This window comes from Symphalangus syndactylus, chromosome 2, assembly GCF_028878055.3.
Source record: "Symphalangus syndactylus isolate Jambi chromosome 2, NHGRI_mSymSyn1-v2.1_pri, whole genome shotgun sequence".
In the NCBI taxonomy this organism is placed as follows: Eukaryota; Metazoa; Chordata; class Mammalia; order Primates; family Hylobatidae; genus Symphalangus; species Symphalangus syndactylus.
The window spans coordinates 127,163,024-127,176,276 of NC_072424.2; the positions used below are offsets into that span (position 1 = coordinate 127,163,024).

At 37.1% G+C, this 13,253-nt stretch overlaps 1 protein-coding gene across 9 annotated transcripts in view; it reads left to right on the top strand.

Annotated features, from left to right (window-relative positions):
* Positions 1–13,253, top strand: part of TAB2 (TGF-beta activated kinase 1 (MAP3K7) binding protein 2) — a 93,365-nt gene that overhangs the window by 41,798 nt on the left and 38,314 nt on the right. For 7 of the 9 annotated variants that reach the window (XM_055266948.2, XM_055266942.2, XM_055266975.2 and 4 more), the window contains one exon: positions 10,720–10,910. In XM_055266948.2, the coding sequence (XP_055122923.1) occupies positions 10,809–10,910 (102 nt within the window). In that variant the 5' untranslated portion in view covers positions 10,720–10,808. Of the gene's footprint in view, positions 1–887; positions 9,125–10,719; positions 10,911–13,253 lie in introns of those variants that run through there. The other 2 variants (XM_055266966.2, XM_055267000.2) reach the window with 2 other exon arrangements.

Consider the following 13,253-nt stretch of genomic DNA (forward strand, 5'->3'; position numbering starts at 1 on the left):
ACCAGCCTCAGACCAATTTTTTTGTTAATTTCTATTTTAAGTTTCTTTTCTACACCTGTAGTGTAAATTTGGATTCCACACCTGTGCATGGTGCAGGCTCGTGTCTTTAATTTTGTAAGGGAGATGTTTCCTTCCCATTCGTGGCTCTAGTGAATTTCAGTTCTTGTGGCTTCTGTGTGGCAATGGATAGAGGTTTAGCTGCTTTTTTCTAGTAAGGAAGGACCTTCCAGAATCTAGGCTTTATGCAACTATTACATTTAAATAAAATGTCTTTCTGGTGTGATCCTATAATGTGTCTTCTTTCCACATAGCATTAAACAGCTCCAGTATGTCTAGTTCTGATAACTATCTCTCTCTCCTTCCAAACTCTTCTCCCCCACATATCACCACAGTATTTTAACTTAAACACTTATTATAGTGGCTTTTAATTCTGTCTTTGTTTCTGGCACCAGGGAATTTTTTTCTTGCAAGCTCTGCTGTTACAAAACAAAGTCAATCATTTTTTCATTATTTCTGGTTTTTCATAACAGAAGAGGTTCTGAACTAGCTCAGTACACTATCATTCTGGAACTGAAGCCAAGTTTTTTTCTCCCAAAAGTAAGACTTAGATTTTCCTAAATGTGCTTTTGGTATCTATTGAGATAATAGTATAAGTAGTCTCCATTAACTATTAATATAATGGAAGTACATTAATAAGTTTATTTTAAACTGAGATACCAGTAATAAATCCAGCTCTATAGTTTGTACACTGGGTTTCCTAATCTTTTATTCAAAATTTTTGTGCCAGTTTTTTTAAAGTAAATGCTCTTGGTATATAGGTATTTTGTTTGCTTTATTTGCATGTTAGATTTTTACATCAGATAATGATAGCCTTTTTTTTCTGAATTTTTTTTTATGTTAGCTTGTGTTAGTTTGTTCTTGCATTGGTATAAAGAAATACCCAAGACTGGGTAATTCAGAAAGAATAAGGGTTTAATTGGCTCCTAGTTCTGCAGGCTGTACAAGAAGTATGTTGCCAAGCATCTGCTCACCTTTTGGCAAGACTTCAGGAAGCTTACAATCATGGCCGAAGGCACAGGGGAAGCCAGTGTGTCACATGGCAAGAGCAGAAGCAAGGGAGGAGGAAGTTTTAAACAGCCAGATCTCATGACAACTCAATCGTAAGAACAGTGCCAAGGCAGGTGGCACTAAACCATTCATAAGAAATCCACCCTCATGGTCCAGTCGCCTCCCACCAGGTCCCATCTCCAACACTGGGGATCATAATTCAACATGAGATTTAGAGAAGACAGCATCCAAACTGTATTATTCCGCCCCGCCTCTCAAAATCTCATGTTCTTCTCACATTTCAAAATATTCCTTCCTAATAGTCCTCCAAAAGTTTCAGCTCATTTCAGCCTCATTCAAAAGTCCAAAGTATCATCTGAGATAAGCCAAGTCCCCTTTACCTATGAGTCTGTAAAATCAAAACAAGTTATTCACTTTCAAGATACAGTGGGGGTACAGGCATGGGGTAAACATTCCCATTCCAGAAGGGAGAAATTGGCCAAAAGAAAGGGGCTACAGGCTTCATACAGGTTTAAAACCCAGTAGGGCAGTCATTAAAGCTCCAAAATAATCGCCTTTGACTCCACGTCCCGCATCCAGGCCTTTGAGCAGCCCTGCCTGTGTCTGCAGGGTTCAGCCACCACAGGTGTTCTCATGGGTTGGAGTTGAGTGTCTGCAGCTTTTTCTAGAACAAGATGTAAGCTGCTGGTGGACCTAACATTCTAGGGTCTGGAGGACGGGGGTCCCTTTCCCCAGCCCTACTAGGCAGTGCCCCCATGGAGACTCTGTGGGGCCTCCAACTCCACATTTTCCTTCCATACAGCCCTAGTAGAGGTTTTTTGTGAGGGTCCTGCCCTGCTGCAGGCTTCTACCTGGCCACCCAGACTTTCTCATACTTCCTCTGAAATCTAGGTGGAGGCTGCCAAGCCTCCTTCACTCTTGCACTGTGCACACCTGTAGGCTTAACACCATAGACGCTGCCAAGGTTTAAGGTGGCATACATTCTCCAAAGCAGCAGCCGCCCAAGTTGTTCTTGGGGCCCTTTGAGCCACAGCTGGAGCGGCCTGGATTCAGGGAGCAATGTCCTGAGCTGTGCAGGGCTGGGCCTGGCCACCTGAACCATAATTTCCTCCTGGTTTCTGAGCCTGTGATGGGAGGGGCTGCTGCAAAAATCTCTGAAATACCTTCGAGGCCTTTTTCCCATTGTCTTGGCTGTTCGCACTTGGCTCCTTTTCAGTCGGGCCAATCTCTAGCAAGTGGTTAGTCCACAGCCTGCTTGAATTCCTGTCCCGAAAAAGCCTTTTCTTTCTCTGCCACATGGCCAGACTGCATGTTTTCCAAACTTTTATAGTTCTACTTCCCCTTTAAATATAACTTCCAACATTAAGTCATTTCTTTGCTCCAACATCTGAGTATAGGTTGTTAGAAACATCCAGGCCACATCAGAAATTTCTTCTGTCAGATGCCCTAAATCATCACTCTTAAGTTGAAACTTCCACAGATCCCTAGGGCATGAACACAATACAGCCAAGCTCTTTCCTAAGGCATGACAAGGTTGACTTTGCTCTGGTTCCTATAAGTTCTTCATTTCCATCTTAGTTTTTATCACCTTGGCCTTCCCTGTGCATATCACTATCAAGATTTTGATTATAAGCATTTAACCAGTCTCTAAGAATTTTCAGATTTTCCCTCATTTTCCTGTCTTCCTCTGAGTCCTGCAAACTCTTCTAACCTCTGCCTGTTACCCAGTTCCCAAGTTGCTTCCACATTTTCAAGTATCGTTATAGTAGTGCCCCATTCCCAGTACCAGTTTTCTGTGTTAGACCATTCTTGCATTGCTGTAAAGACATACCCGAGATTAGGTAATTCAGAAAGAAAAGAGGTTTAATCGGCTCATGGTTCTGCAGGCTGTATAGGAAGCATGGTGCCGGGCATCTGCTTCGCTTCTGGCGGGACCTCAGGAAGCTTACAGCTATGGCAGAAGGCAACGGGGGAACCTGGATATCACACAGAGCGGGTGCAAGAGACAGGAGGTGCCACACACTTTTGAAGAGCCATATCTCACAAGAACTCACTATCGTGAGGACAGTGCTAAGGGGATGGCACTAAACCACTTACGAGAAATCCGCCTCCATGATTCATTCACCATCAGGCCCCACCTCCAACACTGGGGATCACAGTTCAGAATGAGATTTAAAGGAGATAATACCCAAACTATATTATAACCTTTTAAAGTAAATTGAAAACTGAAATTTGTCTGGACTTTGGAGCAATTTAAATTACACAAAAATTACCTTTTTTTGGAAAGTTTTAGAAAACTATCCCATCTGGCTTGGTGTACTGGGGAAGGGGAGACTAGTCAAGAGCAGTTAACTTCAATCTTTGACAGACTTTGCCATATTTTTATAGTCATTGTTTTGAGGTTTTGTTTTGTTTTTAATATCAAGGCAGCTTGTTTTCTAGAAAATAATTCATCTAATCTAAATCTACAACTTAAGCACAATAGTAATGTTTCTCCCTTGTCCCCTCCCTCCCATTTCTCCCCATTTTCCCTAGTCTTAGAATTGCAAGAGCTTTGTTATTTTATCAGACTTGGTTGAATACCGGCTTTGGTCACGTATGATTAATATTCTACAGTTTTTTTAATTAAAATTATACTTTTCTTCCCTAAATACCACTACAGGAAGGAACCTTGGAGATTTAGTCCATCCTTCGTTATTGACTAAGTATCTAGGCTAACAGTATTTATAGGGGGGAAATGTAATATAAACATTGAATATTGATTAAACAAAAATTGTAAAATAAGTAACTGGGCAGAGGAGTATAGCAGTGGAGAAGTATGGTATATATATATATGTGGGGTAGGCACTGAGTTCTAAAGCTAAATCTTTATTTTCTCATAAATGGCACTAAACCATTTATGAGAAATTCGCCCCCATGATTCATTCACCACCAGGCCCCACCTCCAACAATAGGTAGGAATGTGGAAAAACAGCTCAGTCTTGACCATGGTTACCTCTACAGAGTAGGACTCAAAGATGTAGAGCCATGAGGCAGGGAAAGTTTCCCTAATGAGCTTCATAGCACTTGCTGGCTTTTTAAACTGTTTACATGTTTTCTTTCTTAAACATTTTTTAAAGTTTCATTACAGGATAATGCCACAGTAAAATATTTTCTGAACAAAAAATTCGTTAAGATGTTTGAAAATCCATCTTTAAACATGCTCTTCAGTTTTTTTGAGGATAGAAAGAATGTTGACCATTGTGAAAAAATAATTACTATATAATATTTTATCCATAATATAACTAATGATATATTTAAATTATATGATAGGATTATCTCATTCACACCCAGGTTTTAATTAATGCTGGTACCACAGATGCCTCTCACATTTTTCTCTGCAGGTCAGATCTGTCCTTTGAGCGCTGGACCCATATATCACAACTCCCTGTATGGTATCTCTATTTGGATGTTTTAAAGGTACCCTAGCTTCCACAGGTTCAGAAACAAACCTGTAATCCTTCTCTTTGTTTCTACTCTTTGATTTTTCCCATTGTTTCCTAATTCAGAGATGAGACCACTATCCAGTTGAGCAAATCAGAAATCAACTTTGACACCTCCTTCGCTTTTGCCCCAATTTCTAATCCATCACCAAATTTCTGTACATTTTTACTTCCTAAATATCCCTTAAGGTCTTCCACTTCTCTCTACCTAGTCTCCATTGCTATTCACCGTACAGGCTATTACCATTTCCTGGCTGAACTACAGCAGTGGTTTTCTGACTGGTCTTCTCATATATTCTTTTACCCTTTTTCCTTACAATAGCCGTTTTTTATGCACACATGATTTCTTGATCATGTCACCTTTCCTACCTCTGAGCTTTAAGTCCTTCAGTGGCTTCTCATTGTTCTTAAGATAAAATCCCCAAATTTTAATGGGCTATAAGGCACTTCATGATTTGGGCCCTACCTATTTTGCTTGATCTTTCCTCTCTACAGTTTTTTCTAATGTTCCATGCTCCCATGCTCTGCTTTGGAATGATGTGAAAGAGATAAAAACAGTGGCTGTGATAGCCACAAGAGATATGGCAGACAGCAGACCCAGTGCAGAAGAAAGCAGACAGAAGATAAAATAATGAGCAAGTTAAAATAGTTATCTAAATTATAAATGTGTATTTATGTGCCTTTAACCTAGCAATTTCTGTGATCTGCAGGGCAAAGACATTGACCCTAATACTTGTACTATCTCCAGCATGGTATCTCCTGCATACTAGGCACTCATTAAATGTATGGTTGGTAGATAAATAGATGATGATAGTCCCAGTTTTAAATACTCTTATCTAGTTGCCTCATAAATGCCCAAATTTTCATAAGACCTATATATCCAGTTACATTCTTTGTTTTTGTTTGTTTTTTTAATCTGGAGACGTGGTCTCGTGTTAAACAGTTAGCTTTTGTATACTCTTATAGTCCTAGAAACATCCACTATGGTAAACTGCACTGAATATGAAGCATAACTTGCAGTCTGAGTGAGCCATTAACCAGTGCCTAGTACTCTTCACTGTAATAGTTACTAAGAAATCAAAAATTGTTTACATAATCTTTAAGAAAGGAAAGAATATGGCACATTTTATAAACCTTTCCAATAGGTTTACTTATGTTTTGTGGTACTGTATATACTCTGCTACTATTTAGAAGGAATTAACCCTCCTAGATCATTTTATCTGGTGGAAGTTTAGATGCCAGAACTTTATACCTATTGCTTCAAACATTTCATAAAGTATGATTTCTTTATTATTTTTCTCAGGAGAGGGTTTATTTTGCATCTTACCATAGGAAATGTGTCTCTGTTTATTATGAGAAATAATTTTACAAAGTAAATTTACAAGATATTTCTTGGTTTTTGTTTTGAAATTAAGTAAATACCAGTTGTTTCAGTAATATGTTTGGGTTGTGCTTACAAATGACTTACTGCTCCACAAAGGCTACATTTTCAAATAGTTATATTGCTTTCACTCTTAAAGTTTACTTTTGCTGGGTATAGTATGTGGGTTGATTGACAGTTTGGTTTTTTCATCTTTCAGCACTTATATTATGTCGTTTCACTATCTTCTGATGCCTCCATTGTTTCTGATGAGAAGTCATCATTTAAATTATTGTCATTCTTATTGTTCATCCTCCTTTAAATAATAAAAATGTGTCTCCATCAGACTATTTGCCTCGCCCTCAAATTGTGTATAAATTATTTTTTTTCAAATCTAGATCATTTGAAATATGTTTTGGAAGCCTTATAGAAGGAAACTATAAAGAAACCTTATAATAAAATATTCACTTTGGCTGTTTTCAAGATTTTCTTTTTGGTTTTCAGCAGTTTGACTAACTCGTGCCTATGTATCGTCTGTTTTTTTCTATTCAGGATTTGCTGATATTTTAAATCTGTAAATTTATATATTTTACTAACAAAATTTTTAGCCATAATTTCTTCAGATATTTTTTCTACCTCATTCTTTCTCCCCTTTCCTTCTGAATCTCCAGTTACAAGTATGTTATGATACCTTGCCACAGGTCCCTAAGGTTCTATTTCTCTCCTCCCCCTTGCCCACAGTCACTTTTCTATTCATCCTTCAGATTGGATAATTTCTATTGCTTTGTCTTCAAGTTCACTGACTGTCATTTCCTATCCACAGTTAAGTCTGCCCAGTGAATTTTTTCAGATATTTTATTTTTTAGTTCTTAAATTTTTATTTGCTTTATATATGTATAATTTCCATTTCTTTGCTGAGAGTTCCAAGCATATTTGCACTTAAGTCCTTCAGCATAGTTAAAATAGCTGCTTTAAAATGCTTAGGTGCTAATTCTAGCAGCTGGCTTATCTTGGACTTGGTCTCCACTGGTTGCCTTTTCTCTTGAGTATGGGTCAGTTTTTTTCTGTTTATGTGTAACAATTTTGGATTTTATTTAGGACATTATGAATGCCATGTGGAGACTCTGGATTCTGTATTGCTCCAGTGAGTATTGATGTTTGGTTCGTTATCTGTTTCAAGCCAGATAACTTGACTACACTTAAAGTATAAGCTCTGAAATCTCAGTTCAGTTACTTTAACCTTAGCCTTGCTGCTTGAATGGAATCTGTCGCAAATATGTATAGTTCGGAGATCAAAGATAAATACAGAGTTTATACACAGAATTTAGGGCTTCCTCTCTGTGGTTCTCTCCTTCCTGTGATTTACTCACTAAGCTTTCAGCTGTTGTGATCATGCCATCATCTGTCCTTTGGTTCCTCAAGCAAGTAAGACTGCAGGTTTTTTATCTGAGTTTTAGCTACCCAAACTAACTGGGACCTGCTCTCTGAGTAAAAGCCATTAAAAAATGGGAAGTTACCCTTGCTGTTTCCTTCTTCCAAGTGCTGACCCCTTTTTCTTCCTTCCCCCAATTTGTTTCTGCCTTCAGGTAGTTTTTTATGCATTTCTACTGTTTATAGTTGTTATTCATGAAAGATTTGGTCTGGTAGGCGTTACTCAGCCATTACAGGAAGTAGAACCCATAAAATAAAATTGTACAATTGAAGAATGTTATCATTTGTGTAGGTGATAGTCTTTATTAGAAAAGCAGGCAAGTATGGTGAGAGATTTCAGTATCTGTTTTAATAATGAAATATGTTGAAATTTGTTTTCATGGTTCATCCTCCTTTAAATAATAAAAATGTGTCTCAATCAGACTATTTGCCTCTCCCTCAAATTGTGTATAAATTATTTTTTTTCAAATCTAGATCATTTGAAATATGTTTTGGAAGCCTTGTAGAAGGAAACTATAAAGAAACCTTATAATAAAATATTCACTTTATTCAACAAATGTGTTGCATCTTCTGTGAGCCAGGAATGATCTAGATCCTGGATATAGAACCGTGAACTTCAGAGTCCTTGATCCCGTGGGGCTAATGTTTTGGGGATAGAGAGATAATAAAATGTATCTCAGGTGTTGATACATGTTATGAAGTAAAAGCAGTATGAGGGTGCAATGGTGGGAGATGGGGAAGAGTTATGGCATTATTTAGATAGAGGGATTGGTCAGGGAAACTGTCTCTGAAGAAGTGACATTTGATCAACATTCTTAATGATGTAAGAGAAGGGAACCATGCAGGTGGATCTAAGGGAAAACTATTCCAGTAGCAAAGGAGCAGCAAATCGGATAGTCCTAAGGGAAGAACAAGAGTGGCTTCTTTGAGAAATCAGCAGACTGCCATTTTGAATTGAGGGAACAAGGAGAGGGTAGAAGATGAAGTTAGAGGGGTGGTAGATAGTCAGAGGCTTTGTTACGTTGCATTTTGAACAGGGAAAGTGATGACTCTGATTTACTTTTCACAAAGATCACACTGCTCAGTAAAGAAAATACTGGGGATGGGAGGAAGTGGTATGTTGGCAAAAAGAATGAAGGTGGGGAGACCTATTGAGGCCTTTGCAGTAGTAGTCTAGATGAATTATGATGGTGGCTTGGACAAGAGCAGTAACAAGTGGGAAAAATTGGTTAGATTCAGAATGCTTTTTATATATAAGCCAAGAAGTCTTGATGGTAGATTAGATGTGGGATGAGAGAAAGAACAACTGGATGAATGGTGGTACCATTTACTGACATGGAAAAGACTGGGAAAGGATTGATTTGGATGGGGGAGGAATTAAGAGTTTGATTTTGGACATACTGAGCTTGAAATAAGTTGATACACAAAAGGAGATGTCAGTTAGCCAGTTGGATATGTTAGTCTCAAGGAAGAGATTGGAGTTGGAGATAATAATTTGCCAAGCACCACTATATAGATATTATTTAAAGCAATACATTTGAATGAAATTACCTTGAAGACGAATGTAGATATAGTTGAAAGGAAACCATAGATCTGAACTCTACCAGCCACCAACATTCAGATGTCCAGAAAAGGAAAAGGATCCAGCAAAGTAAACTGAGAAGAATCTGCCAGTAAGTAGAAGGAAAGCCAGAGGAGTATAAACCTCAGAAGCCACATGAAGAAATTGTTTAAAGAATGAGGGAGTAGTGGTTGAATGGGTCCTGAGCTACAGAGAGATCTAGTAAGTTGAGGACTGAGAACTCACCATTGGGTTTCATAAACTGAAAGTGTATAGTGGCTTTGATAAGTGTAGTTTCAGTGGAGAAAAACTATGAAAACCTGACTGGGGTAGGTTAAAAGAGATTAGAAAGGAGGGAGGCAGTGAAGACACATATAAACAACCCTTTCCAGGAGTTTTAGCCCAAAATTGGGGGAAGGGGGAGAAATGAGCTGATAGGAGTCAAGGAAGGCTTCCTTAAAATGAGCAGTTCTATAGCATGATTATCGCCACTTAAATTATTTAAAATGTCCTTTACTAATTTCTAGTACTTTCTCTCTTGCAACCCATTTATAGAAACACTACTTTTGAATGTGAAAATTTGTGTGTGTGTGTGTGTTTACATAGAAATACTTTTGGAAAATCTACAATGCAAATAACTTGATGTGGCAGTAATTTTATCCATGAGATGTAACTAAGCTAAAGCCACATAAACAAAATAATTAAGTACAATTTAATCAAGTGATGATAAAAAACTAAAAGGCTTATTACTATATAAGTGAGCACTTATTGAGCACTGAGGAGTTCTATAAATCTCAAAACTATTTTAAATATCTACTGTTATGCTGAAGACTGTTTATAAAACGCTAGATACACAATAATAAAAGAGACCAAATTTCTACATTCATGGAATATATAGACCTGTATTTTTAGGCTTATGTTAACAAGGTTAAAAAGAGAAATACCGCAGATAAGAAATTAGTTTTAAAGAGATTGTCTTCTTATGAAATTTGTCCTAATGAAAGGTATTTTCAAATAGCATGATTTTAAATGTCTTAATATTTTATTTAGGCTAATGTACTTATCTCCTATTTATATCCCCAAAAGATTTTTCAACATTAAACATGGTTTACATTAGAAACAATAGGAATAAAAATAAGGTGGGTAGTTTTCAACTTCGACCACACATTGGAATCACCTTGGGATCTTATAAAACTCCATATGCCCAGGCTGCTCACTCCTCAGCCAATTAAATCAAACCCCTTGGGAAATACTAGTATTTTAAAAATACTGATTTAATAGAAGCAGAGGGAATAAAATGCTACTCAGCTCCTGAGAATGAATTGATTGTGCATTTAAGGATTAAGTATATTTGAAAGATAAAGCAAAATATTGAATGCATTGGGTTTTGAATCATTAAGTTTTAGACAAAACAGAGTCATTTGTAGTACCAAATTTTTTCAGTATCCAAACTTTAAGAATTTAGATTACTCACCTTGGGGTAATCATTAAGAAAAAAATCAGCGATACTATTTCTTCTCCCTTTTTAAAAGAATCTGGGAAGACAACTTTGACAGTAATTTCTTACTTGAATGCTTTTTGGCTCAGCCATTATAGAGCATATAAATACATAGGAGTTAGACAGTATAAAAGTTTACCATCAGAGTTTATACTAAAAAGATAGTATAACTATATGGAAAGCATTTTAGGTCTAAATATTTTTATAGTTTATAATGTTAAGTGCTAAAGCACATATTCTTTTGTACTGAAATTTTAAATCCACAACAATATTCCTTCTATAATCAGTTCTCATTAAAATTTTTTTCTTTCTTTCACAGAAAATGCTTGGACAGAAGAGATGAGTACTATTTCCACTAAGGCCTAGAATTGCCTACTGTACAAATAGTCCTGATCAGGCAATATACGAATGGCCCAAGGAAGCCACCAAATTGATTTTCAGGTTTTACATGACCTGCGACAAAAATTCCCTGAAGTACCTGAAGTTGTTGTATCCAGGTGCATGTTACAGGTCAGTGTTCGATGATTTCTGAATTTGTTAATACAAACCTGGTATTTTTTTAAACATTGGAAGAAAAACTCTTTTAGGTTATCTTCTTGTTGGTGTTAGTGTATTATGATGAAAAGAGATAAGCTTTGGTGTCTGATAGTCATGTGGCCTTTAGCAAGATGGAGCTTTCTGTACCCGTCTGTAGTATGGATAATACTTGACTTGTAGAGTAGATGTGTGAGTTAAATGAGATCTGAATGTAAAGCATTGATAATATCTGTACTTACTAGATATGAGCTTTCTTAACTTTTCTCCCACCTGTTCTGCCAGGAGAGCTAATTTCAGATCTTAGTATGGAAGTGAGAAAAATGATTAAGGAGTCAGGAAACTTGGGTTATAATCCTAAATGGGCACCCCAAGCATATCTGATAAAGAATATACCCTCTGTGCTTTAGGTTTTTTTAATCTGTAAAATAAAAGAGTTTGACTAGACAATGCCTAAGGTCCCAATCCCAAAGTGGGGGGAAAAAGTCTGTTCTTATATTTTTAAATTTAATTTGTAAGTTTTCCAATTAGTATCACTAATCCTCTAATTTGTACATTGTTCTTAGTGTACACAATTTTAGAAATTCACAATTCCAAATATTGAGTGATAGTTGTGCCTCCCTATTTTATTAAACTGGAAATCTTTGTATCAGAAATGTATTTGGGGCCATGTGCTGTGGCTCACTCCTATAATCCCAGCACTTTGGGAGGTTGAGGCGGGTAGATTGCTTAAGGCCAGGAGTTCAAGAGCAGCCTGGCCAACATGGCAAAACCCTGTCTCTACTGAAAATACCCAAATTAGCCAGGTGTGGCGGCCCACACCTGTGGTCCCAGCTACTCCGGAGACTGAAGCACAAGAATTGCTTGAACCCAGGAGGCGGAGTTTGCAGTGAGCTGGGATCGCGCCACTGCACTCCAGCCTGGGAAACAGGAGAGACCCTATCTCAAAACAAACAAACAAAAAAAGTGTCTGGGGCTCAGTCAAGCATACTTACTCTTGAAGTGATTTTTAAAGTTTGAAATTATATGAAATTTTTATCAAATCTATAATTTCTAATAATGACTACATTTTGTTCACACCCTTATCACCATTATCACCTTTTAATTGGTCTACCTGCCTTTACCTAACCCAGTTTTGGTCTCTCCAATCTATCCTCTTCTGCCAGAGTGCAGAGCTGTTCACACACTTAAAACCTGTTGATTGTTCCCTGTGCCCTTCTGAATGAAGCTCATATAGCTTGACTAGGGCATACAAGGTCTGTGATCTGGAATCCTGGCTGTTTCTACACCCTGATCTTTGTCTGGTCCTTCCTGTTCGTACCCTATGCTCTAGTCATCCTGAGCTGCATGGAATTCTCCCACCAGCAATGCCTTTTCTTATAGTATAATGGTTAAGAGCATATCTTTTGGTGATAAACCAAACTGAGTTCAAGTTTTGGCAGTTACTAGCAGTAACTTAATTAACTTCTCTGACCCTCATTTTCTGACCTTCATTTCCTCCACTGTACAGTGGGAATAAAAAAACTACACAGAGAGTTAAATTTGACAATGTAGATAAAACAAGCAATAGGGTAACTGATTCATAATGAGTATTCAATAAATGTTAGCAGCCAATACTAAAAGGAATAACAACAGCAGAAGACCCATAAGGTATATTTGGTAAATGAATCAGTAGTTTACATTTGTTAATATAGAATGTGAAAAAAATGAGAGAATAAAAACATGTAATAAAGATGGAGTCAGAAGTTAAAGTGTGGGAAAGGAGCAGAGATAGTGTGGAAAAATAGTCTCAAGTAACTTCTCCCTAACTTTTCAAATAAAAGAGAATTTTGTGGTAAAATAAAGCTATGCTGTTCAGTAGGTTATTAAAAAACTAACAGAAAGATACTGTAAGTTCTTTGATAAATTTCTGTAGACTTCGTATTGAAAGAACTGTCCAGAGCATTTCCCTACATATAGTACAGATATAGAGATTTTGAAATACTCTAACTGGGAGTAAAACATAGAGCCTTTTGTAGAATTACTTTAAAATATTTTCAAAAAAAATAGAGCACTCTAATGTACTCAAAGTATAATCTCCAGTATGTGTTAAGAAAAACAAGATGCAGTGCAGAGTATATAGACAGAGCAAGGCAAATAAATATCTACACATCCATGTTATTTGTCCCTGTTTGCATAAAGAAATACTGGAAGAATTAAAAACAAAATTAATAAAAGATGGTTATCCATAGTAGGCTAGAGGAAACAGGCCTGATGGAACAGAGTTAGGACTCAGACTTCTCAACAGGTATCTTTTTTTATTGTTTTAATCTGTGTCAA